At 49.5% G+C, this 23,750-nt stretch overlaps 10 protein-coding genes across 10 annotated transcripts; 8 read left to right on the top strand and 2 right to left on the bottom strand.

Annotated features, from left to right (window-relative positions):
* Positions 1-1,529: 1,529 nt before the first annotated feature.
* Positions 1,530-5,283, top strand: N7537_008794 (Chondroitin AC/alginate lyase; the record flags this gene model as incomplete). Its single annotated transcript, XM_056899848.1, has 5 exons — positions 1,530-2,410; positions 2,465-2,949; positions 3,461-3,621; positions 3,710-4,327; positions 4,381-5,283. The coding sequence occupies 5 exons, from the start codon at positions 1,530-1,532 to the stop codon at positions 5,281-5,283; spliced, it is 3,048 nt and encodes a 1,015-aa protein (XP_056751924.1).
* An 86-nt stretch (positions 5,284-5,369) lies between these two features.
* On the bottom strand, positions 5,370-5,897 carry N7537_008793 (WW domain-containing oxidoreductase; the record flags this gene model as incomplete). The annotated part of the gene is made up of 1 exon (XM_056899847.1): positions 5,370-5,897. One exon carries the CDS (start codon positions 5,895-5,897, stop codon positions 5,370-5,372), a length of 528 nt encoding a protein of 175 aa, XP_056751923.1.
* Positions 5,898-7,330: 1,433 nt separating this feature from the next.
* Positions 7,331-9,008, top strand: hat1 (histone acetyltransferase catalytic subunit HAT1; the record flags this gene model as incomplete). Its single annotated transcript, XM_056899846.1, has 4 exons — positions 7,331-7,349; positions 7,407-7,682; positions 7,740-8,004; positions 8,057-9,008. The coding sequence occupies 4 exons, from the start codon at positions 7,331-7,333 to the stop codon at positions 9,006-9,008; spliced, it is 1,512 nt and encodes a 503-aa protein (XP_056751922.1).
* Positions 9,009-9,525: 517 nt separating this feature from the next.
* On the top strand, positions 9,526-10,020 carry N7537_008791 (U6 snRNA-associated Sm-like protein LSm4; the record flags this gene model as incomplete). The annotated part of the gene is made up of 3 exons (XM_056899845.1): positions 9,526-9,528; positions 9,591-9,782; positions 9,850-10,020. The coding sequence occupies 3 exons, from the start codon at positions 9,526-9,528 to the stop codon at positions 10,018-10,020; spliced, it is 366 nt and encodes a 121-aa protein (XP_056751921.1).
* Positions 10,021-10,353: 333 nt separating this feature from the next.
* Positions 10,354-12,432, top strand: N7537_008790 (pentatricopeptide repeat protein; the record flags this gene model as incomplete). The annotated part of the gene is made up of 2 exons (XM_056899844.1): positions 10,354-10,977; positions 11,044-12,432. 2 exons carry the CDS (start codon positions 10,354-10,356, stop codon positions 12,430-12,432), a joined length of 2,013 nt encoding a protein of 670 aa, XP_056751920.1.
* Positions 12,433-13,139: 707 nt separating this feature from the next.
* Positions 13,140-13,574, top strand: N7537_008789 (uncharacterized protein; the record flags this gene model as incomplete). Its single annotated transcript, XM_056899843.1, has 1 exon — positions 13,140-13,574. The coding sequence occupies one exon, from the start codon at positions 13,140-13,142 to the stop codon at positions 13,572-13,574; it is 435 nt and encodes a 144-aa protein (XP_056751919.1).
* Positions 13,575-14,000: 426 nt separating this feature from the next.
* On the top strand, positions 14,001-15,746 carry N7537_008788 (putative phosphatidylinositol-3,4,5-trisphosphate 3-phosphatase; the record flags this gene model as incomplete). Its single annotated transcript, XM_056899842.1, has 2 exons — positions 14,001-14,142; positions 14,200-15,746. The coding sequence occupies 2 exons, from the start codon at positions 14,001-14,003 to the stop codon at positions 15,744-15,746; spliced, it is 1,689 nt and encodes a 562-aa protein (XP_056751918.1).
* Positions 15,747-16,086: 340 nt separating this feature from the next.
* On the bottom strand, positions 16,087-18,471 carry N7537_008787 (putative phospholipase A2 (PlaA); the record flags this gene model as incomplete). The annotated part of the gene is made up of 1 exon (XM_056899841.1): positions 16,087-18,471. One exon carries the CDS (start codon positions 18,469-18,471, stop codon positions 16,087-16,089), a length of 2,385 nt encoding a protein of 794 aa, XP_056751917.1.
* A 339-nt stretch (positions 18,472-18,810) lies between these two features.
* N7537_008786 (EXO70 family protein) lies at positions 18,811-20,810 on the top strand (the record flags this gene model as incomplete). The annotated part of the gene is made up of 3 exons (XM_056899840.1): positions 18,811-19,094; positions 19,159-19,376; positions 19,432-20,810. The coding sequence occupies 3 exons, from the start codon at positions 18,811-18,813 to the stop codon at positions 20,808-20,810; spliced, it is 1,881 nt and encodes a 626-aa protein (XP_056751916.1).
* Positions 20,811-21,085: 275 nt separating this feature from the next.
* ade13 (adenylosuccinase ADE13) lies at positions 21,086-22,955 on the top strand (the record flags this gene model as incomplete). The annotated part of the gene is made up of 8 exons (XM_056899839.1): positions 21,086-21,137; positions 21,222-21,308; positions 21,387-22,114; positions 22,169-22,285; positions 22,335-22,407; positions 22,457-22,535; positions 22,587-22,651; positions 22,705-22,955. 8 exons carry the CDS (start codon positions 21,086-21,088, stop codon positions 22,953-22,955), a joined length of 1,452 nt encoding a protein of 483 aa, XP_056751915.1.
* Positions 22,956-23,750: the final 795 nt, after the last annotated feature.

Raw genomic sequence — 23,750 nt, 5'->3', positions numbered from 1 at the left:
GTGAGAGTTGGCAGACTTCAATTCAACAGAGAGGTTTCCCTTGTAAGCATTGGACCTCTTAACTGCATGGCGTTTGACTCTTAACTCTCGGCTCTCGGCGCCATAAACACTATGGACCGACCTCACTCCCGAATGTTTCGGGTAATCAGGCTCCCGTGAGAAGTGGGAGTTTTAGCGATTTACGTACAACTTGTAGTATGTTTGTACTATGTCTGTAGACTCATTGATGAAACGGATACCCAATTAGGAAAGGACGATGCCAAGCACCTGCCAAAGTGGAGAGTAAGCCCTGATTCTCAAGAACTCTGTGATCTAACGTAGATGTCTGATCTAGATACGTGAGATTGGAGTTAGGTCACTTTGCAATAGGGAGCTCTGCTAAGTGCTAGACCTTTCAACTGTTGTATAGCGCTCACTCGTTTTACTCTCAATTCTCGATAGAAACTATCGAGATACCTTAAGACCTCTTGGTGCTCACTTTATCCAGGCGCAAAAACGATGAGAAATATAGAAAATCTACCAAAAACGTAGCTGTTGATGCAATAAAAAGGGTACACTCGCACAGAGATTGTTATGTTATTGCAACGGCAATTGACTTTTGGTAGAGCTGGTTTCTGCGAAGTAACATAGCAGGCAACCGACCTCAGCAGCTTTTTGCTCTCAAAAAACACAGCTCGTATATGGATGATAGCCGTTAGGATTAGGGCGAAAAAAACAGACTAGACTCAAACTATATCACTGGAAACTGTCCTGGGGGCAATTAACGTTGACTGGTAGAAAATAACCCTGGTTATATATAGAAAAGTGCTCTGTACGGAGTATGGTTTATGCTTTTAACCGCTTTCGTATACTATAGAGTGAGAAGCCCGCTATGTCTTTCTATAGCTAATGGGTATCCTTCGAGCTATAACACCGAGAAGAATAAATTTCTTTATCAGAAAACTGAAAATATACGTGGAAAGAACATCCAAAAAGACTCCGAAGTGCTATCTTACAAGAAACAATTCATCCCCTATAAATATCATCTTGAGCCGGATAAATCAAACTGTTAAACTCCCACCTCGTTGAGGATAGGGGGCCGCATCCGAGCCGACCCCGCATGATGAATGTATTACTCGGAAAATCTTCGGTGTTTCTTGTCAAGCAGACACCCCGAGTTTTCTATGGCGAATGTAAATTCACTTCCAACGTCAACTATTTGATCAACGGGTACCTGAGCTCATACCCCCAAACATATACAGATGGAACACACAACATACAGCGGTTAATTTTTTTTTTTTTTTTTTAGCAAAACAAGCCGTCCGAAAATCCAGTCATCCAAGCTAGGCCATAACTGAAACACAAGTTGTTTTAACTAGATTAAGAATAAAGTAAATAGATCTCGAATTTATCTACTTTGTATTCCACGTAGTTTGATCTAACTGCAGAAATAACAATCTTTCATTAATATTAGTTGACTTCAGTTTTGTTCTTGTTTATTCCTTTCTTTTGCCATATTTGTATTCATAAATGTTGCCCTTCTCTTTGCAATGGTCCCCTTTCTTTCTTTCGTTATCCCATTTCTCCCCCTTGTAGCAAGTTTTGTGCACCCCGGCCTCCTCGTCTCCGATAGCGATATCTCTCGCACCCAGAAAAAGATCAAGGCCAACCAGGATCCATGGACTACCTCTTGGAATACCCTGACCAGTCTCTCATTCTCTGACGCCAGCTACATTCCTTCCCCAGTCAGCGTTGTCTATCGGGGTACCTGGGATAGCCATGCCGCGAACGCAGAGCTCCTCTGGCATGACGTTGCGGCAGCATTCAATCTAGGCCTACGCTGGAAAATATCCCGAAACACAAGCTTCGCCGATGCCGCTAGCAATATTCTACATTCATGGGCAACCACTCTCACTGCAATCGACGGTGGCGACGACAAGTACCTCACAGCTGGCCTGCAGGGATACGAACTCGCCAACGCAGCCGAACTCCTTCGCGACTACCAGCCCTTCGTGGACGATGTTCTCCCTGCTGTTGTGGAAATGGCCAATACTATCTTTATCCCGATGCACTACAGATGGCTGAACCATGAAGAGCCGTCCGAGCATAATGTTCTTCATTTCTTCGCGAACTGGGAATTGTGCAATGTCGCTTCGGCGATGGCTATGGGGGTCCTAACCGAAAACCAAACAGTGTGGGATTTCGCCGTGGATTACTTCAAGTCCGGGGATGGAACGGGCGCGATCAACAATGCTATCGTCAACATCGTTGAAGAGCCTGGTACAGGGGCTTTACTCGGCCAAGGCCAAGAATCCGGTCGTGATCAGGGCCATTCAGCATTAGACATACAACTTCTCGGCGTGATTGGGCAGCAGGCCTGGAACCAAGGAGAGGATTTGTTTGCCTATAATGATAGCCGGATTCTCCGTGGGTAAGTGCCATCCAATTATCTTTCGCATTATCAATTACTCATGTATCGCCCTAGGACGGAGTATTTCGCGCGATACAACCTTGGAAATGACGTTCCCTTCGTCGACTACACGAATGGCATAGTGAGCCACACAGAGATCAGTAGTGCCTCTCGTGGAGCCATTAGACCTACCTGGGAGCTTCTCTACAGCCATTATGTCATGACGAAGCGAGTAGACGCACCTTGGACCACCCTGTACCTCAACAACTCTCTTGAGTATTACGGTGGCGCGGAGGGCGGTGCGGGTTCCTGGGGAGAAGGATCTGGCCATTACGATGGTTTGGGCTGGGGATCATTGCTCTATCACATGGATGAGTCTGATGTGGTAGCTGCAGTCTCCTCCAAATCTACTTTACCTACGGCGAGTTCTACACCATGGGCGTCTACTACATTGGGCTGGGCTCCTAGCGCAACGACCGCGACTTCTAGCGTATCTAGCCAAAGTGCGCTTGTTTCGCAATCAACCGCCACCAATTTTGCTGCCGTATCCACTGCTTCGGGTACCGAAACATTTGCATCATCAAGTATTATTCCTCCATCTTCTATGAGCAGTACAACTTCAGCCAGTATATCGACAACTTCACCCCCTACACCACTTGATATGTCACAGGAAGCTCATCACCACCATCATCATCATCATACTCATCATCACCATCACGTGGAGGGTCAGGCACTTGGTGCTTGCCATGTATAATACGTCTGCGTTTCGATGCTCCAAAGGGGCTTTTTCATCCGCTAACCACGTGCATTTCCTGGTTTAGCCAGTAGACACCTTATTTATTTATGTATTTAGTTTTCCACATATTTGCCAACTTAGTCCGTTAGTGTTGCATTTGTTGTACCAGCTTTCCCCACAACTTCGAGGGTCGAAGTCCCGTCTGGAGATGGAGAGCTTGTTTCGAGAATCACGCGCAACTAGCCGAGTGTGCATAAAAAGCATAAAAAATCCTAAAATCCTAAATGATTGAAATCCGATGTGTATGCATGTGTTGGACTAAAATGATGAAACAGATACCCCATTAGGAAAGGTCGATGCCAAGCATCTCAAGTGGAGCTTCAAAACCCCAGCTTATCGACTCATCTCCGATTCTCACGAAGTCTTTGCCTATTTAGAGTCGAATATGACACACCCCGCATCTACTCAGAGACGATGCCTTTTCACGGTCGTCCCAGTAAAGCTTGCTCCAGTTGTCGAGAAAGACGAATAAAGGCAAGTGGCGTGGCCCAACACCAGACTAATTATAGCCTGACATGGTCTAGTGTGATCGGCTTGAGCCCGTGTGTTCCCAATGCAGGAGAGCGGGCAAGCCATGTGGCGGTTATCGGGACGTGCCATTTTTTATGTTCCGTAACGAGAATGATAAGGCGGCTCGACGAAGTGCAGAAGCAAAAGCGAAGACCGAGGCCCGTCGAAAATTGGAGGATAGTGCAGCTCTAGAATCCGATATATCCACCCCCGGCTCGGGAGCCGATCGTTCACCGTCAGATGCACTAGTCTGCAGGAGCAGGGGCCAACTGATTCCGACTCCGAGAATTATTGCCCCGCTATCCATCCCATTGGAGGATCAGGGGTTGAGGTTCTTTGTTAACCGTTTTGTGACACGGATAGCAAACAGAACAGGTCGCTCTCTACATGAAGGTAATCTGCAGCCGTCTCCGCATCTTGGAACAGTTGCTCTCGATCAGTCGAGTCGAGATGCTGTTGTCTCGGTTGGCCTTGCTGCCTTGTCCAATGTCAATAATGACAGAGAATTGCGAATATTGTCTCGAGAGAAACATGCCATGGTCATCAAGGCCGTACGAGAAGTAGTGGAGAACCCCGCTCAGGCCAATCCTGACAGAACGTTTCACTTGATCGTAATGCTGAGTCTATACGAGGTACGCTCTTCAGGTTTAAGGCTTTTAATAATTGCAATAGCTGACCCGCGCAGATGGTCAGCTGTGCCCCAAGCCAACTCGACTCTTGGATAGTGCATATGGATGGTGCGGCTGCCTTACTTAAACAATCCACCTTTCGGCTATCGCTCAAGAACTTGAACCACCGAGCCCACTTACAATTCTACTTTGTTTCAATTGTCAGATATTTCTCCAAGAGGGTTGTCTCCCCAGATATACTGAACTGGTCTCCTGATCTCGTACCATCTGCTCCACCAGATATCTTACCGGGCGTCGATCTCGTTGACATACTGGTAAGATTTACGAAGTTCGATGCATATGTGCATCACCAAAAGCCCGACGCCAGAGCAGTAGTGGACTCAGCACTGTTATTTGAAGATGAACTCCGCGAGTGGGAAACCCACCTTCCATTAGACTGGTCATTTACTGTGAAAGAATCCAATACATGCGAATACACCTTCCGTGGCCAGTATCATGTCTACAAGGACATGTGGGTTACAAGAATTTTCAACCACTACCGCTGGGCACGACTACTGGTCAACGAGACCATCTTATCCCAGATTTCGAAGATGGCACGACCCACAGAAAATGATAAGATTCAACGGCAGCGAGCATTGCACACGATTGCTTGCATGGCAATTGAGATATGCGCCGGATCTGCAAGCCAGGAAGCTATCTTCGCGCAAGGAGTTGCCGAAGACCCATCACATACACCCCTGTTGAATGGTACCTTCATGCTGCTTTTCCCATTAGGAATTGCTGGAGGCACCGCAGGTACCCCCGATGAAGTTCACGATTGGGTTGTTGAAGCCCTTGAGCGAATAGGATGTACCGTGGGGATCCGGCGAGCTTTGGAAATGATACCTCAACTGAAGAAATCAGTCGGGAAGTGGAAACTAGAACAGAAGCTGTGGAATAGCATATATGGGTATAAATAGAAGTCGAATATTGTGCAAAGAGCGCACTGCCATATTAGCTCTCTTAAATGATGTGATAATACCACCTATCAACGCTTGAAAAATGATCAAGCTTCACTTTCTAGTCCGACTATCTTAAGGGAATCCTTCCAGAGACGATTCTCTTCCTCGGGATTATACGTCTGTTTCACCCATCCAGCGCCAAAGATTTGGCTATCGTCCTGACCACGATCCGCTTCCTTGCAGTCCTCAAGATACTTGCCACCCTTTGCCTCCCACTCCTTGCCCACAGCTGCCCACACTGTCGTAGCCGCGCCCTGCTGGGAAGACTTCAAAATTTTCAGAACGTAGGGGTTTGTCAAGAGACCCTCCAAGGACTCTGGAGGCATATTGCGGGATATATTAGTGTTGATAGCGCCGGGGTGGAGACTAGTAGCATGTAGTCCCTGGGCACCATATAACCGCTCGATGGTGTTGGCCGAATATACCGCTGCTAGCTTAGAATTCTCATATGCCGTTTTATGGTCATATTCGCCCTTTTCGAAGTTGTAGTTGTCGCTATTTGGGAGGGTGCTAGCTCGGTGGGCAGATGAAGCCACGATCACGACTCGCGAATTAAGGTCTGGATAATGCATAGGACTAGGGGGTATAGAAATTCGTGACTTTTGTCTTTAAGCTGCTGATCTTTTGATTAGACTGTCAACCCCGATAGGTTCTCGACTCTCTCGTCCCCAATGACAGGACAAATGAGTAAATTTGCCCTGTTGTGTCAAGCTGCAAGGCTATTAGGCCAAGTTCTCTATCACCTCTCAACCGACTTCACTAGCGAAGATGATATTTGGATACAGCTCGATCGTACCCTACAGTCAATGCTAGCCGCTGCATTGAATATTAACTGCCCGGACTATGATCAAATCACTTTCGTGTATAGGTTAGTACCACAATCATCACCCTTATCTTATATAGGCTTTTATCTTAAATATTGAACTTAGTGCCCTAGTCGCCCTCTATACACCCTGGCTATCATCCGATGTAGTTCAAGAAAATCGACAACCATCGTTTACAACGAGCGAAGATTATCCTTTAACAGATTACGGAGCGTATTAATGCAAATCTGATCGAGCGACAATGCTTCTTAGGTCGGGATCCAGAGGATATGTCCCCGTGGGGTCTGTATTTTGCCTATCGCATCTGTAGGGCCCATATGCGGACCAGCAGCAAAGTACCGCATGGCCTTGAGGTGGTGAGGAAGCGGCGCGAGGGTTTCGTGGATATTGATGTGCGGTGGAATGTTGCGGGTGTTTATTTGCAGCGAGGCCCAGGAGGCTATCAATTTGGGGGTATGAGTTTGATATGATCCTACCCGGAGTAGTTTGAATGGGTGTGTTTTTGGGTTTTACATATTGTATATTAAGTTTTACTTCATATGTTCAATGGTGTGACTGTCTAGATAAGACGGACATGTGAAATACATTCGTCATCGACGAAGGGATCATACTGTCAATATAAATTTTAAGTCACCTAACAGAAACTTCTACAAGCCTGTCTAGCTAATAATTCATAGGAAGTCATAGAGACATCAGCCCTACCGCGACTAGGGCGGATATCCTACCCGCCTATTCTGCCCGTACAGGATGAGTGGATTGCGGGCTATTACTACTAGTACGACCAGAGTCATTTGGATAAATGTACATGACCAAGGCGTGTGCGATAATTCCATAGAGCCAGGTACTCTACAAGGCCCCCTTTTGATCGAAGTGACATTGAAGTGAGACCAAACTGAACTCTCCCAGTCTTGGATTTTTAGGCTATATGGAGAGCCTAATCATTTTATATAAACGGTCCTGAATCAGAGTCGTCCAAAATACGTGGGAAAAAGTGGGAGCCATATAGGTTTTTTCTTTAGGAACTCTCTCATTGAGATATTAAATCTTTGATGGGCTGTAGTGACGGGCCATAGATCCAGATTAGGTAATACTGATGCGCGCCTGGACCGGGGCGCGTATTCGCGTCTCTCTTTAGACTTCATTGTCTGGTTTGACATTCAAACTCCACATATCCTAACAAAATGGCGAGCGAAGCTGGATGTAAGTTCATAGTCTCTCGATATATCCATGCTATAGTCTGATTAATATTCGCTTTAGGGTCTTGCGACGCCAACGATGCGGTCCATGTTACCGTCATTCAACCGGGCGAGAAGAAGCCGAAAACACTTTCGACCTTTCACCCCCAATTCACCTATCCTATCTTTGGCGACGATGAGCAAATCTTCGGTTACAGAGGCTTGATTATTCGTTTGCGGTTTGCGGCTCATGATTTGCGCCCCCATGTTCACATTTCCTACGATGAGAAGTTCAAGTCTGTCGGTGACACAGCTGCTGTCGATCTCCTTGATACTTTGAAACCTTTTGTCCAGCAAGGTGAGTTTAAGCTTTGCGACAATACATGTGATATAAGCTAACCACGATTTTGCACAGAGGCGTTCGCCGATCTCCAAGACTATGAGAAAGCTGTTCAAAACGACCCAGACGCGAAAGATTTCAAGCCTCCGGGCGACTTTGTCATCGCCTACGAGGTTGATGGCAGAAAATATGAGGTCTGGGCTGGATCGCTTGCAGACCCGGAAGTGCGGAAAATTCTGGATCGCATGCAGGTTCTCGTCTCCCTCTTCATAGAAGCTGGAACTCCCCTAGAGACAGATGACCCGGAGTGGACGCTCGACCGTTGGAGGGTATATTTCGTGTATGTTCTTTTTCTTGCTGTGCCCGTAACGTGAGACTAAACCAATCTACAGATATGAAAAGGTGAATCCTCCAACAGCAACAGCATCATCATATTCGATTGTCGGGTATGCCACAACATACCGCTATTGGTATTACCAGCGGGATCAATCACAAATTCCCACAGTCAAAAACGACGAGTTCCCGCCACAAGAAGTCAAAATTTCCGAGCTTCCTGCACGGATCCGCATTGCCCAGTTCCTTATTCTCCCTTCACACCACCGCGCCGGCCACGGCACACACCTATATACCACAATCCACGCGGCATGCATCGCAGATCCAACCATTTTAGAATTGACCATCGAAGACCCCAATGAACAATTCGACGCGCTGCGGGACACGGCCGATTATTGTCTGCTGCGGCCGGAGTTCCTGAAGCACAACGTGAATCTCAACCCCGACCCCCTCGGAGCGTATTCTCAAAAGAAACGTCCTCGCAATGTGCCCACTTCCGCCCTCATTCCCACAAAACTTCTTCACGACATCCGCAAATCGTTCAAGATCGAATCTACGCAGTTCGCACATATTCTGGAGATGTACCTTCTCGGCCAGATTCCCCAAAGCCACCGCCTGGCCGGCGGCACAAACCTCGCTCGACTGTTGATCAAGAAGTTCAAGGCCGAAAATGAGGATGACCGACGCTACTACTGGTGGCGTATGCTAACCAAGCAACGTCTCTATAAAAAACACAAAGAACTTTTGAACGAACTGGAGCTTCTAGACCGAGTGGAGAAACTTGATGCCACGGTCCAAAATGTGGAGGAAGGCTACGAGATCACATTGGATGCGCTCGAGGGCCGCTTGCCAGAAGACGAATCGGATGAAGCGGCAGAAGCAAACGACCAGGCCACTAAGGCTCCTACCGGTAACCGAGACCGGCGTGTCAAACGCAAGCTCACGGTCATGGAGGACGATGATGACGAGGAGGAGGACGGGACTGAGCTAGCTAAGCGACCAAAGGTTTAAAAGCCCTGCGGTGGTCAGCTCTTTTATGTACTATGTAATGCACACGAGCATGTTATTTTCGAAGCACTCGACAAGATTCTTATACACCTTTCTCCAATACATGTGTACTTGAGAAAGCTCGAAAGCTCAATTCTAGTCGATACCCACTAATTTATGTCACCCAAAGCTGTTATACTAGTAGAACCGTGAAGATTTAACATGTTGAATAGTAGATGTAAATGAAGAATATTAAAAAAAAAACCCTTTTGAGAGTTCCTTACATATCGCACCCAAGCCACATTGGGGCTCGGCACTTCCCTTTTTCCGGGCTTCCTCGTCGCATCTCTTGGAGCTTGGATCCATTGATTGCTACACTCAACATCCCCAGATAAATCAACAGGTCACTTCGTTTGGATTTAATTCCGCTATTCAATCCATAGGTCACAGACTTTGGATCTACGCAGCAATCCGCGCTCTTTCAACTCTGTGCGCTAACTGACTCTCCCACCTCAACCCACCTCGTCGAGCGCATTCCAAAATGGTAAGCTCCAGCTTTACCCAAACGCGCTTTCCGAAACCTATAATAATTGAATTTCTGATTAGCTGCCTCTCGGTCTCCTCACGGCCGCACAGGGCCACCCCATGTTGGTGGAACTCAAGAACGGCGAAACTCTGAACGGCCACTTGGTTACGTGCGATAACTTCATGAACCTGATTTTGCGCGAGGTAGTGCAGACGAGCCCCGAAGGCGACCGCTTCTTCAGATTACCCGAAGTTTACATCCGTGGCAACAACGTAAGCCCTCTGATGAGCAATCAACTCAGAGCCCCGCTCTTTGGGCTATATGCTAACAACCCACCAGATCAAATACCTACGAGTTCCCGAAGAGATTGTCGAAATTGTCAAAGAGCAGCAACAAAACCAACCACAAGGCCGTCGCGGCGGGCGAGACGGTGATCGTGGCCGCGGTCGTGGTCGGGGTGGTGGTGGCGGCCGGGGTGGACGTGGTCGAGGACGAGGCGGCCCCAATTAGACATAAGCTTGTTCTGCATCAATGATTTTAAGAAGACGGCAAACGAGATACCCCCGGAGGAGACGGTGGTTAGGTCGCTCGGAAGGTCCGGTGGAACGGTTTGATCGAGCATGGCCGTGGCGTATCTGGCTCTGTATTTTCACGGCATCTGGGTCACTTGGTCGATTTACAACTACCTCTAAATATTATACTCCAAAAACCCAAACCAGACTTACATATTTCTCTGTAAACCCCATGCAATTCAAGCAGCGAATATTCGGAGATGTCACGTGATATCAAACTCCAATCAAATCCGCGGAGGCTAAGCTTCCGGTCAGTTAGCCACAAGCGGATATGTCGCGGCGGGCATTGGTCCTCGATGGGCTATGGTACTCTCTGTGTCCATCATTTACAGTTCTGAGCCTCAGTCGATCAACATCCTTCCCCAAATCCAAGGGACAAAACCCCAGACTATATCCACTACCTCCGATTTCTAGCCCAAGCTCGGGTTCGCGCCGATGCTACAACACCTCAGGCGGCGATAGTTTCAAGTTCCCATATAATGCAGCACATCATAATGATCGGGGTGAACCACGAGAACCACGTGAGAATGAATACCGTGACGTTCGCCTGTCTGCAGATCCAACATACGCCAGTCCACCCACACGACGAAAAGGCCCGCTATACACACGAACGCATAAGGTGCAAGACGACCTCCTAGGAAAAACGAATGAAGGACTAGAATCCCGATTGCAATATGCAATGGACAACAAGCCGAACATTCGACACATAACGCAGATCCTGCGACTGCTCATTCGGGACCGTCATGTCCAGCCGAATGCTCGCCACTACAAGGCGCTGATCCTTGCAAATACCGATAATGAGAGGGGCTCGCCGCAGCTTGTGCGCGGTCTACTGGAGGAAATGGAGAATAACGGCATCACCGCGGACTCTGGTACGCTCCACGGTGCATTGCAAGTAAGTTATCCAGTTGAACCAAGCTATATATGCAAAGCGAAGCTAACCATCCAATTTTTAATATAGGTCCTCGCTGTACATCCGGACTACCTCCTACGACAGGAAATCCTCAACAAGCTCCGAGACCGGTGGCTCACGCTGAGCCCAGCCGGGTGGCATTTCGTAGCAGCCGGTCTTCTCCGCGAGAACCAAATCGAGCTTGCGCTCGAGCATGTTGCATTGATGGAGCGCAAGGATATATTTGTGGAAAACTGGCTGCACAGTATAATTGTCTACACGCTCTGCGACCATGGAGAGTTGGATGAGGTGTACAACGTGATGCGTGCGCGCGTCGACCAGGGCCACGACATGACCCATCGACTTTGGATGCACGTGTTGGCCGAAGCAGGGAAACAGGGCCATTACCCCATGGCACACTTTGTGTGGCGACGGATGGTTGAACTGGGCTATATGCATCCGCTCGTTGAAGTCTGCGACGACGTATTGAGAATGGCTGCAAAGGCTGGTGATACAGAGATGGCGAGCTCTGTGCTCCGTTACCTCCGTGAGAGCGGGATCCCGCTCGAGCGTACACAGTATGAAGGGCTTGTTGAGACGCACGTGGCGGCCGGTGATCTGCCTGCTGCATTTGAAGCGCTGTGCACCATGCACGAAGCTCAGGTTCCTCTGGCGGATAGCTCGACAGAGCGTGTTCTTGCGCACATGATACAGAGTAAAGTTGATCGCCGAGAGGCGTGGCAGATTCTCAAGCGGTTGAAGAATGCGAAACGAACCATTCCCATCGACTCTGTCGGTGTCATCGCGGACCTCTGTGAACACGATGCCCATGACGATCCATCCGTGGTGGATGACGGCGTTGGGTTCTACAAAGAGCTCTATACGTTATGCCCCGAAGGCGCCGATGTCCGAGTGTACAACGCGCTGATTCGGATGTGCCGAACGGCCCGCAACCGTGAATCGGGCATGTTTCTGGTGAAAGAGATGGCGTCACTTGGGGTGGTACCAAACAGTGTTACTTTCGAGTCTATCATCCTGATGTGTCTAGATGCGGGGAATTTCCGGTCCGGTTTCATGTACTTCCAAGACCTGATGAAACGGGACGCCAGACTCAGCCCTGAAACACAAGCGGAGATTCGTGAGATCTGTGCCGGGTCTGTGGACGAGTTTGCGATGCGACTGCAGTATCACCCCTTCATTCGAGACGACGTGAGGAAGCTAGATGAGGAGCTACAGCAGAAACAGAAGGAAAAGGAAGCTAACGAGAGAGGTGGTCGCCACCCTATACCGCCGGCGGTTCGTCGGCTCAACATGTCAGATGAGCAGCGACGTGATTACAACAAAGAGCGTCGAAAGAAGAAACGGCGTCGCCTTGCCATTGAGCAAAACATGAGAGAGGAGGGTTGGGATGAGTGGGAAGCCGGTGGGGCTGACAATGGCTCCGCCAAGTCGAAGTGAAACTGTGAGACTGTGAAACTGGTGGAATCCTTTCGATATGCTTTTGAGAGTATGGTTTCAATCTCGATCGGAATATTCATTTCCTTGGCGGCATGTTGCCTGGGATATGCAAGCCAACACAAACCCCCAGGAACAAAGTACCAATTCCCTTTCTGGGCATGTCACACAAGTCTTTGGCCTCGGTCAGTATGTATATATCCTGTACTATAAGTCTCTTCGCACTTGTATTACCCACATTTTGCCCCAGCATCATAGCAATTTATTTCCGTGTTCTGTTCTCACATCATTCTTACAACACAACGAACCTCTGGGACCATGAACCATAGACCTTGTTCCCTGTTGGTGGATCCCTGTACTATAAATAGTTGGACTGAAAGATCTCGATGACGATCATGGGGTAACTGTTGGGCAGTGAGGCATTTATAGATGTCAAACAGCGAGTGATTTGATGATTCGAAGGCTACCGAGCAATCAAGCAAGTATTTTTTATAGGTTTGAATCTTGAAAGGTCATTCACAACATTCCCCTGAAAGTGATCGGCGCGTGTTTCCGGGTGCCAAGGGCAGCCGTCAAGGAAGGGTAAAACGCCTGCCGCCTCTTCAACTATATAATTCCCTCCCCCCTCCTTATTATTCTATCTATTCAACCACTCATTAAAACATCCTCTTTTTTTTCTACCCAAGAGAACCCTAATTTTATAATTCAAAATGCAACTCACCACCATCCTCCCAATTGTCCTAGCTGGCCTAGCCACCGCACGCCCAGCCGCCCTACAAACCCAAACAATCACCGACGACATCATCTGGAGCGTCTCCAACTTCACTGTGGGCTGTTCTCAAGGCGGCTGTGTGTACAAATACGACATCGTCGGCCGCGAGAACGCAATGACCCCCAAGTTCCGCACCCACTGCAGCGGCATCACAGGCAAGAAGGCCGCCTGCGACGACAAGAACATCACGACCATTATTTCCCCTGATGCAAACCCGGACTGGAATATCGATGTCACCCACACCTGGAAATCCCGGCTCAGTGACAGTAGCCTGGCCACTTGGTTCCAGCACGGCGCGAAGAATGTTACCGTTCCTGACCACAACCCGATTCAGTTTGTTATGAAGCCTACTCAAGAGTACGGTATTGCTTAAATTGCTACCTGTCTTGGCCTGTTACTCTTTTAAATTGGGGGATTTAGCTGTTTTTATTTTTAATGTAATAGGTGGTCTTAATGGGTCTGTTTTGACGAGCATGCGACCTGTGGTTCGATTGGAAATTTTCTGGGATTTTCTGATGGAAATATTTCGTGTACTTAATTTGGCACTGCACGATGTACAAATAAATTGAACTTGCTATAATATACATGAAGTATAGTTATAGTATATAACTAACTAGTTAGATAATAGAATGTAGTAGATAGTCTATGGAGAGCAGGGCTTTATCGATCCTGTGACATCATCCGCTGCGCCTCGAAAATAGTCCGTGCTTGCATTGCTTTGCTTTGCTTGTCTTGTCTTGAGTATATTATCTTTTCCACATAATTCTGGTGGAACAACTTATAAACATACATTCTGCAAATGGTACACCAGCTCCTACTTAATAATCTTCCAACTGCTAACCTTGGAAATCACCAGTCATCAATTCTCCGCCAGATAGTCGCCGGTCCAAGACAACAACATCCAGAAGCAGGACTAGATCTCTGCTATGTCACAGACAATGGTAGCACACTCATCAATTCCACATCAAGACTCCGCCCCTTATTAACATAATCTACAGTGATTGCAACCTCCGGTCCATCAGCAACATACCCGCAGCGCGCCTACCGCAACCCACTAGACGCCTTAGTCAACTTCCTCGATACAAAACATGGCGCAAACTGGTGCATCTGGGAATTTCGTGCCGAAGGTACAGGATACCCCGACTCAGAAGTCTACGGACGCATCCACCACTTCCCCTGGCCAGACCACCACCCTCCGCCATTCGCGCATATTCCAAACATAATGGGCAGCATGCGGAACTGGCTACAACGACTAGACGAGGGAAAAGAATCACCAAAGACAGATACGGACAAAAACGAACGGGTCGCCGTCGTGCACTGCAAAGCAGGCAAAGGACGCAGCGGGACGATCGCGTGCGCATACTTGATTAGCCAGGAGGGGTGGAAGAAGGAAGACGCGCTGCAGCGGTTTACGGATCGACGCATGCGGGTCGGTTTCGGAAATGGCGTTAGCATCCCAAGCCAGCTGCGGTATGTCGGGTACATCGATAAGTGGGCGAATGAGATGGGGAAGCAATATGTCGAGCGGCCGGTGGAGATCCTAGAGGTTCATATCTGGGGATTGAGGGATGGGGTCAAGGTTGCGGTGGAGGGGTATGTGGACGAGGGGAAGAAAATTAAATGTGTCCATCTGTTCCATCGGAATGAGCGTACCATCGTTGAAGACGGGGGCTCGACGCCTGAGGAACAAGACGCTGGCAAGGGGAACAATGTCACCACGCCGAATCCCACCTCCAACCCCAAGCTCGAGAACCCACTCCCTTCGTCTGCGACCTGGTCCCCGAACGTATCGGGATCCGACGTCTCTGGCTCATCGTCCTCGGCGGGCAACAGTATCTCAGCAATAATCTTCAGACCTAACAAGCCAATCATTGTCCCCAGCTCGGATGTGAACATCGACTTTGAGCGCCGCAGCAAGGCATCCTACACAGGCTTCGCGGTGGTAACTTCGATCGCGCACGTCTGGTTCAATCCTTACTTCGAAGGCGGAGCCGAGCACGACTCGGGCGTCTTCGAAACGGAATGGGACGCGATGGATGGGATCAAGGGAAGCGCGAGGAAGGGGATCCGGGCGTTAGACAAGCTGAAGGTTGTATGGCGATATCCTGCGGCAGAGACCGTGGAAGCTAGTGCAGCTAGCAAACGCAAGGGGAAAGGAAAGAAGAGCGAGGACAGCGTGCTGGCAGCGGGGAGGCCGATCAGCGAGCCCAAACCCGGTGAACCCATCCATGAAAGCGAGCCGCCTGACTGGCGTGGACTGCCACAGGAAGATAAGAAAGAGAACTGGCGTCCTTCTGAGAGTTCGTCGCAGAAAAGTACTCCTGTGAGTATCTCGGACAAGACTAAGGAGCTGGGACATGCGCTGGAGAAGGAACTGGGGCTGCGGAAGCAGACGGGTGATAGTCGGGATGTTAGTCTTTCTGGGAGTGATGATGAGACCACAACTACTACCGATGATGAGGGCCGGAAGGTCAAAGTCAAGGAGGTGCATAGTGAAGAGCTTGAGGGGGTGAAGACGAATTATGCGAAGAATGGGGGGAAATAGCATTAGCCAGCGCTTGTTCAAGTACATAATACATAGTGCATTTATGAATATACCATTGAATTGATTATATTGGAAGCTTGATTGTTGTCACAGATCGTTTACTCTGTACTATACATAAACGAAGATCATAGCTCGGTAAGAACGTAATGGCTGTAGAATCTAGATATGACAGATTTATCCAACTCAAACCAATAAGAAAAGAAAGGGAAAGGAAAAGGAAAGGACAGGGGTATGCGAGGATAAAAAGGTGAGAAAAAAAGTGCGGTCTATATTCACGATGGCGTGGTATTGAATGCAGCTTCAATCAAAGTGGTAGTTGACTGGGTAAAGGAGAACAGAATCATAGAGGTACAAAGCCTTCCATCTTCTTCCGATGCTCTGCGGCCTCCTTCTGCAGTCGATCGGATTTCTTGCGCTCATAGACAGCACGGACAACACGGCGAGTCTGCTCTTCACCCTCAGAGAAGTTTGTCTTTGCAAGACCAACGACTGAATCAATCTGTTCAGGCGTGTAGATGAAGTTCCAAGTAGACAGGAAATCATCAATTTCGGGGTCGATCGAGTTGGGCTGTGGGGCGAGGGGCAGTTCCGGGTCTTTGGTTTGAGAGCTATCCTGTCGCATGGACTGAACAGCTGCACGCGGACGTATTTTAGGTTTGGGAGGGATGTCTGATGCGGAAGGATTGGGAATCAGAGGGAAGTAGATAACTGCGATACCGGCATCTGGGCGCATCAGGTGGAACTCGGATTCAGAGTGGTCTTCGTTGTGGGAAGAATCAAAGAGACGTTTGGATGGCGGAGGCTCATCGTTCGAGGTTCGCTCTTTTGTGGTGCCGACCCAAACGTTGCAATAACCCAGATCTGTGCCGGATTTCGCCTTTTGACCAGCGGGCTGGTTTCCAGAGTGATCCTTGGCATCGGCGAGTTTCTCTGTTAAATGTTCCTCGGTGATGTTCTCTGGCTCACGCAGGGCATTCTCGGTATCCTTGAGGCTCGAATTTTTTGGCCATCCGGCGCCGACGGGCCAACCCTTGATACCACGTTGTCTGGCGTATCCATCGACCACAGAAAGCCAATTCTCCTGTTTGACGTCTGCAGATGCATCAAATGCGACAATTATGTCAACATCGCGCCCAGGTCGAATGAGTGGGTAGATTGGCAGGTTGTTACTCATTCCCGCATCCATAAGACGCAAGTGCTCGTTTTGGAAGATCGACTCTGGACAAGAGTCGGGCAGCTGATCTTTCATGCCCATGACGTAGTTAGGTATACCCGCAGGGTCGATGGGATGGACCTTGATCAAATCTTGGTTCTTTCCTTGGATGAGAGAATCAATTCCACCAAATCCAGCGAGACCTCTTACCAGAGGCCGGATTTCCTTGTAATAGTGAGACAAAGTCGCACAGAAAGCGCTACCCCAAACGCCCATGAGCCCGGGAATTCTCAATTCCGGGATGGGGAGGTTTTCAGCGGAAACCTCAGAGCGGCCTGCGTTGAAGTGACGTCCCAGAGCCCAGGTGGGAATACCGGCATTGAGTTCTTCACAAAAGAATTCGTATGGAGTGAACTCGAACCACTGGAACCATGCTTCATTCCGTGACTCTTTCATTAGCTGTTCAGGCGTTTGGTGCTTCTTGGTCTGGTCATTTGAGTGTTCGAGAGCCTCGACAGGAATCTCATGTCGCACCGCCGTGTAGATGGGAAGCGGATGAGCCCCATGTATCAAATTGGCTCGCTGGTTCGACAACTTGAAATCCACATCGGAGACCCCCAGTTCTCCTCGCGGGACTAAGAGTCTCGCTGCAAGTAGCAGCCCGTAAATATCGACCAACCCAAAGTCCGCTCCAGGGTCGCCTTTCAGCTTTTCCACAAAACCGCCGAGAAGGTATTTGTTTGTCGGAGCAGTAGTGAGGAGGTTGAGAGCTGCCGGCGGGAATGCAATATGAACACCAAGACGGTCTTTCAAATGGTCGACAAGTTTATCGAAGTCTCGCTGCGCAATGGACGAGTGATAGAGGGTCTGCAGCCAGCAGCTGCCACTGACACCAGCTGTGTAGGTAATACAGTCCCACAGCCCTGCTTCCTGTGCTGCCAGGTACGATCCAGTGCCTGCAACTAGAGCGCGCAGGCCACCTCCTGAGCCACACATCGCAATGACCGGTACATCTTCGGGGTGGATGTCCTCCTCGGGTATGTTGAGGTAGGATGACAATGCTTTGACAACCTTCCGTTGTCGCTGCTGTCTAAACGCCTGCTCTTCATCGCAGAGATCCCCACTTACTCGTACCTCGGCGTCGCGGAGAATCTCAGGGTTGATATCGGGGTCCTGTGCCTCCTTCCAGATATCGTCTGCCAATGAGCCGGGTGACAAGGAGAGCTCTCGCTTAAGCTTTTGAACGGTAGCTGGTAGAAATCGTGTCCAGTCTGGGATGATGTAGCCTGTGATACTACCCACATCTACCCACTCACCGGAGCCAACAGTTTGCTTAACCCCATCGAGCTTGTGGCCAATGTTGTTCCAGATGGATCCATCGTCCTTGCCGTCCTCACTAACTCCATCTGAGTCGGCATTGAACTTGCTAGACTCCGAATCATTGTTGTGTCGTGTTCGAGAAGTAGTGAATTGAGCTCTTGATTGTCTGGGCTGAGACCATTCCCCCGCAGTGTATGCAGCTAGGGCAGCAGGAGGTACCGTCCACAGACGAGTGGCCCTTGCAGCGCCCATTGTAGACAGAGAGTTTAGGGCAAAGTAAGAGGCCTGCTGCATCCAGTGGGATCCATTGAAGGACTCCCAAAACCCTGCCTGCCTTTTCTTCTAAGCCGCCCGTTAACAGCCCTCGGTGCATGACGTCGTGTATTCACGTGATTGAATAGCACGTGATATCGCCGGACTAGGTCGTTAGTTTCTTTCGGACTAGCGTAGCGGAGCTCCTTATCACTGGATGGAGCTCGGAGGGGACAATCAATACATTCCATTTGCCCTCAAAGGACATGAGGGGTCCGGATGACATGTGATATGATCTTTCGGGGTTGATTTTGTCTGAACTGCATTTCCCACTTAACCATGGTGGCGCCAAGGAGTACCGCCTACGCCGAGGAGAGCGCAGAGGTCGAGGTCCTGTATGCCAACCTCGAGAAGCTCAACCGACTCACGAAGAAGATACAAGGCTCTATGGTACGCCTAGAAACAGGAGGAAAAGTTGTCAAAGAAGCCATTGGTCCCATCTATAGCAACACACAATCCCTTCAAATCACCAACAGCAATATTGACAAGGTCAACGACGCCATCGATCGCCTCCGCCAGCCTCTCGATGCAAAGAACCGAGAAGATGGCATCATTCGCGCAGGGTATGTGTCTTTCTACTCTATTTTGACATACAGCGTTGAATCTTTTTTACTGACCATTCTCCAGACCACAGAGCTCCGGCCTCACGCAGTACCTGTCAGCGATGAAACGTGTTGAAAAGGCGCTGGTCGACCTCAGTACAACAAACCTGCGATCAAATCAGAATGCGATCACCGACTTTAACTCCCTTTTAAACACCGGAAGCGCAAAACTTCAAGAACTGCTACGGGGAGAACTGAGCCAGCATGCCACTCCGGTTGAGCCCCTACACTATCTGACCAAAGGTACGCGTATCACGACCAAACGAGCTAGATTGAAACTAATGCGCGACATTACTAGATCTCCCCTTTCCATCCATACCCGAAGAAACTATCTCCCATATGACGCCCTTATGCTCGGCGGTCGGCTCCGCATCCATTCATGGATCTCAGCGCGGCAAGGGGGATAACCCCGCGTTGAAGGTGTATGCGGAGGTACGAGGACCGTACATCGCATCCAGCTTGCAGAATCTCGCCATTGCATCCCTCAATACCGTCAAACGGCGACCCACCGATGGCCCTTACAAGCAGGGTACCAACGGTATCGGTATCTACTCCAATGCGCTGGAGGCCTTTATAACTACTGAGCACGGTATTATTGTGCAGATGTTCACTGGAGATCAGCAAGGCCTGGCATTGCAGGCTACGTTCTTCCCGGCCATGGGCGAATACTCCAAAACACTGCGTGAGCTCAACCAGTATATAAAGGCCAATCTCATGACGGACTGCTTCTTGGCATTTGAGATCATCGAAATTGTGACTGCGATGTCCTATCGGATTGATTCCAAGGCCGCGGAACTGAAGAGCCTTTTGATGGAGGCTCTTCGGCCTGTGCGCGAGACTGCAAAGTCATCCCTCTACGAATTGCTCGAGGAAACGAAGCGCAAAGCTGCTACCGCACCACTCCCACCGGATGGTGGATCGGTGCCTCTTGTGGATGAAGTGATGAGCTCATTGGCCACACTAACAGGATACTCGGGTCCTTTAGCTTCTATCCTGACATCTTTGGGAGATGGAAACTGGCGTACCAAGTCCAATGCCGCCGGCTCGGCTCCTCTAGATGTAGGTCCAGACAGCGGAACACTTCTATCGCATTTTATTCTAGATATGATCGAGTCCTTGATGACCTCCCTGGAAGCTCGAGGACGGGCTTTCCATCGATCCAAGGCAGCGCTTGGTGTGTTCTTGTCCAACGTGTTCTGCGTGGTCGACCGGTCGATTCGACTGAGCCCAGAGCTGGCACGTTATTTGGGCACCCCCGACAGTATCGCCCGGATCGACACTTTCCGCAAGCGCGCGACGTCTACCTATCTCGATGCATGGAAGGAGACTTCTCAGTACCTTCTTGATGTGCAGTATACCTCCCGTGGCGCTCAGCGCAATTCTGGCGGCAACGTGGATTCGAGTGCCATCGTCAAGTCGCTGTCGTCCAAGGATAAGGATGCGATCAAGGACAAGTTCAAAGCATTCAACGCAAGCTTCGATGATATGGTGTCTCGGCACAAAACCCTTCACATGGAGCGCGAAGTGCGCACTGTGCTGACTCGTGAGCTGCAAACCGTTCTCGAGCCCTTGTATGCGCGCTTTTACGATCGATATGTGGAGATCGATAAAGGCCGCGGCAAATACATTAAGTACGACAAGGCAAGCCTATCGGTACAGCTGGCGCAGTTGGCTTGATTTCCCTGAGCGAAGATTGAAGCCACGAAGGATTTATACGAGCTAATATCATAATAATGTATGCCACCACTATAGATTATCGCTCGCCAGTAAGACATGTACATAATGTATTGTGTCATGTGACATGTAGATCATCTCCGATAACGTGACTGATAAGCCCCGCTAAAATCGAAGTGCAGCAAAAATTCGTTGCTCACACATTGCCTTGTCACTGTCTTATCCTCCGTCCCGTTGCTCAATTCTTCATTTGAGCGTCTCAGACAACCACCGACACAATGTCCGGAAGCAACGATGTCTACCAGACCCCCCTCAACTCGCGCTATGCGAGTAAGTCGGTCCCGACTGCCCCTCCTATAGAGGGGCAACCCCGGAAATTGTATAGATCAGAATTAACCATATTCAATTAATTAGGCAATGAGATGAAGTACCTTTTCTCCCCCCGGAAGCGCTTCTCCACATGGAGACAGCTTTGGACCTGGCTCGCGGAGGCTCAAAAAGGTACGGGAGAGTTGAGGCTCAACCGAGATCGGAGGTAGTTGAAGCAAGACACCCAAATTGACTGAATCATGGCTACAGAGCTTGGACTTCCTATCACCGCCGAGGCCATCGAGCAGATGAAGGCCCACGAGGTTATCCAGGATGACGAGTTCGCCGTTGCCGCCGAGGAGGAGAAGCGCCGCAGACACGATGTCATGGCCCACGTCCACGCCTTTGGCCTGGTTGCCCCCGCCGCCGCCGGTATCATCCACTGGGGTGCCACCTCGTGCTACTGTACCGACAACGCCGATCTGATCCTGCTCCGCGACGGTCTCGACATCCTTATCCCCAAGCTGGCTGTTGTTGTCGACAAGCTGTCCCAGTTCGCTCAGCAGTACAAGGACCTCCCTTGTCTGGGCTTCACTCACGGTCAGCCCGCCCAGCTGGTGACCGTTGGCAAGCGTGCTTGTCTCTGGATCCAGGATCTCCTGATGGATCTGCGCAACCTCGAGCGTGCCCGTGATGACCTGCGCTTCCGTGGTGTCAAGGGTACCACCGGTACTCAAGCGTCTTTCCTGCAGATCTTCAACGGTGACCACGCCAAGGTCGAGAGCCTGGACGAGCTTGTTACTGAGAAGGCTGGCTTCAGCTCCGCTTTCATCATCTCCAGTCAGACATACTCGCGTAAGATCGACGTTGATGTCGGCAACGCTCTTGGTTCTTTCGGTGCTACCTGCGAGCGCATTGGCATTGACATCCGTCACCTTGCCATGCTCAAGGAGGTTGAGGAACCTTTTGAGAAGGACCAGATTGGCAGCAGTGCCATGGTGAGTTTGCTTGTCTGTTGTATTAATTGGGACTTTTTGGCTAATAATCCATAGGCCTACAAGCGCAACCCCATGCGCTCGGAGCGTCTGTGCTCCCTCGGACGTCACCTGCAGAACCTCCCCAAGGACGGTTTGGACACCTACTCCGCTCAGTGGTTCGAGCGCTCTCTCGTAAGTGTACCCCGGGATTCATTTGGAATCTTTTATTAACTTGTACTAGGATGACAGTGCCATCCGCCGTATCAGCATCCCGGAGCTGTACCTGACTGCTGACGCCTGTCTCATCCTCCTGAGTGAGTTTTCAGGATCATAAAAGCTCAGAGTATAGCTAACAAGTACTAGACAACGTCTCCTCCGGCTTTGTTGTCTACCCCGAGGTCATCAAGCGCCGCGTCAACGACGAGCTTCCCTTCATGGCCACGTGAGTCTACATCCAACCAATCTAATGGATATCGCTAACAGCATATCTCAGTGAGAACATCATCATGGCCTGTGTCGCCAAGGGTCTCTCCCGCCAGGACGCCCACGAGGAGATCCGTAAGTTTCTGTCTCATATCTTCCCATCCGAACCAGAAATCTAATGTACCTAGGTGTCCTCTCCCACCAAGCTGCCGACAACGTCAAGAAGCAGGGTAAGGACAACGACCTGATCGAGCGCATCCGCCGCACCGCCTTCTTCAACCCCATCATCCCGCAGCTGGACTCCCTTCTCGATGCCAGCACCTTCGTTGGCCGCGCCCCTCAGCAGGTCGAGAAGTTCACCAGCACCGAGGTGGCAGCCGCCATCAAGCCCTACGCCAGCACCATTGCCAAGGGTGAGACCTCTGCCCTGTACGTTTAAGCTACCTTAGTACAGTCGTATTCTGTGTATCTGTTGGAATGTGAAAAGTTATATAAAAAGACGGAGATGGGAAGATATGAGAGGTCCCATAAACGAGAAGAGAAGGGAGTCACATGTGTATACAAATTGAAATGCAAGGCATTATGTTCCACTTGTGGATATCTCTTGAGGGAAATTTCCCACCCCACTTCCCTGCTTCCCCGATGCCCCGCGCAAATCTTCGAGGGGTTTAGATAGGAGGGGTCAATTTGGAAGTGTGTCATCGACACTTAATCGTGATAAGACAAGAACAAGCTTACTAGAGAAAAAAAAGATATAGGATATTCAAAGCTTTTGCTGTATAAAAAGAAAACTGACAATTGAACCGCCCAAACATGAAAAAGAGAGAAGATAGAAATGCTCAGGTTATCAACCTGCATGGTAATCATAACTATATGCAATAGAACGCTGTAGACATGCAATCATAACAAATAAAACGAATGAAAAAATGAAAAAAAGAGAAAGCTGTCTGGGTCAATTGAGTGTCGAACAGCAAATATAGTCCGTAGAGAGGTCAAGACCATTGAAAAAGGAAGATCTGACAAAGTGAAATCCACCAGCACATCATTGACAGTGGCATAATACCCACCCTGAACTGTCCGACAGCGTCATTGCCAATAATTCGGAGTATCTCCGGAGCCACCAAGCATAATCCCAAACGGCAGTTGCAACAAATCAAGAACAAATCAAGCCAGCCGTGTGGATGTCCTCCTCCGCGCAATCTCTCAAGGGGCCAAAAAAAAAAACAACGGCGTG

Source organism: Penicillium hordei (genome assembly GCF_028827395.1).
Source record: "Penicillium hordei strain IBT 12815 chromosome Unknown utg000004l_segment0_segment0, whole genome shotgun sequence".
Classification (NCBI taxonomy): domain Eukaryota; kingdom Fungi; phylum Ascomycota; class Eurotiomycetes; order Eurotiales; family Aspergillaceae; genus Penicillium; species Penicillium hordei.
The sequence above is the reverse complement of the archived record's forward strand: the minus strand, read 5'-3'. Positions and strand labels throughout refer to the sequence as shown.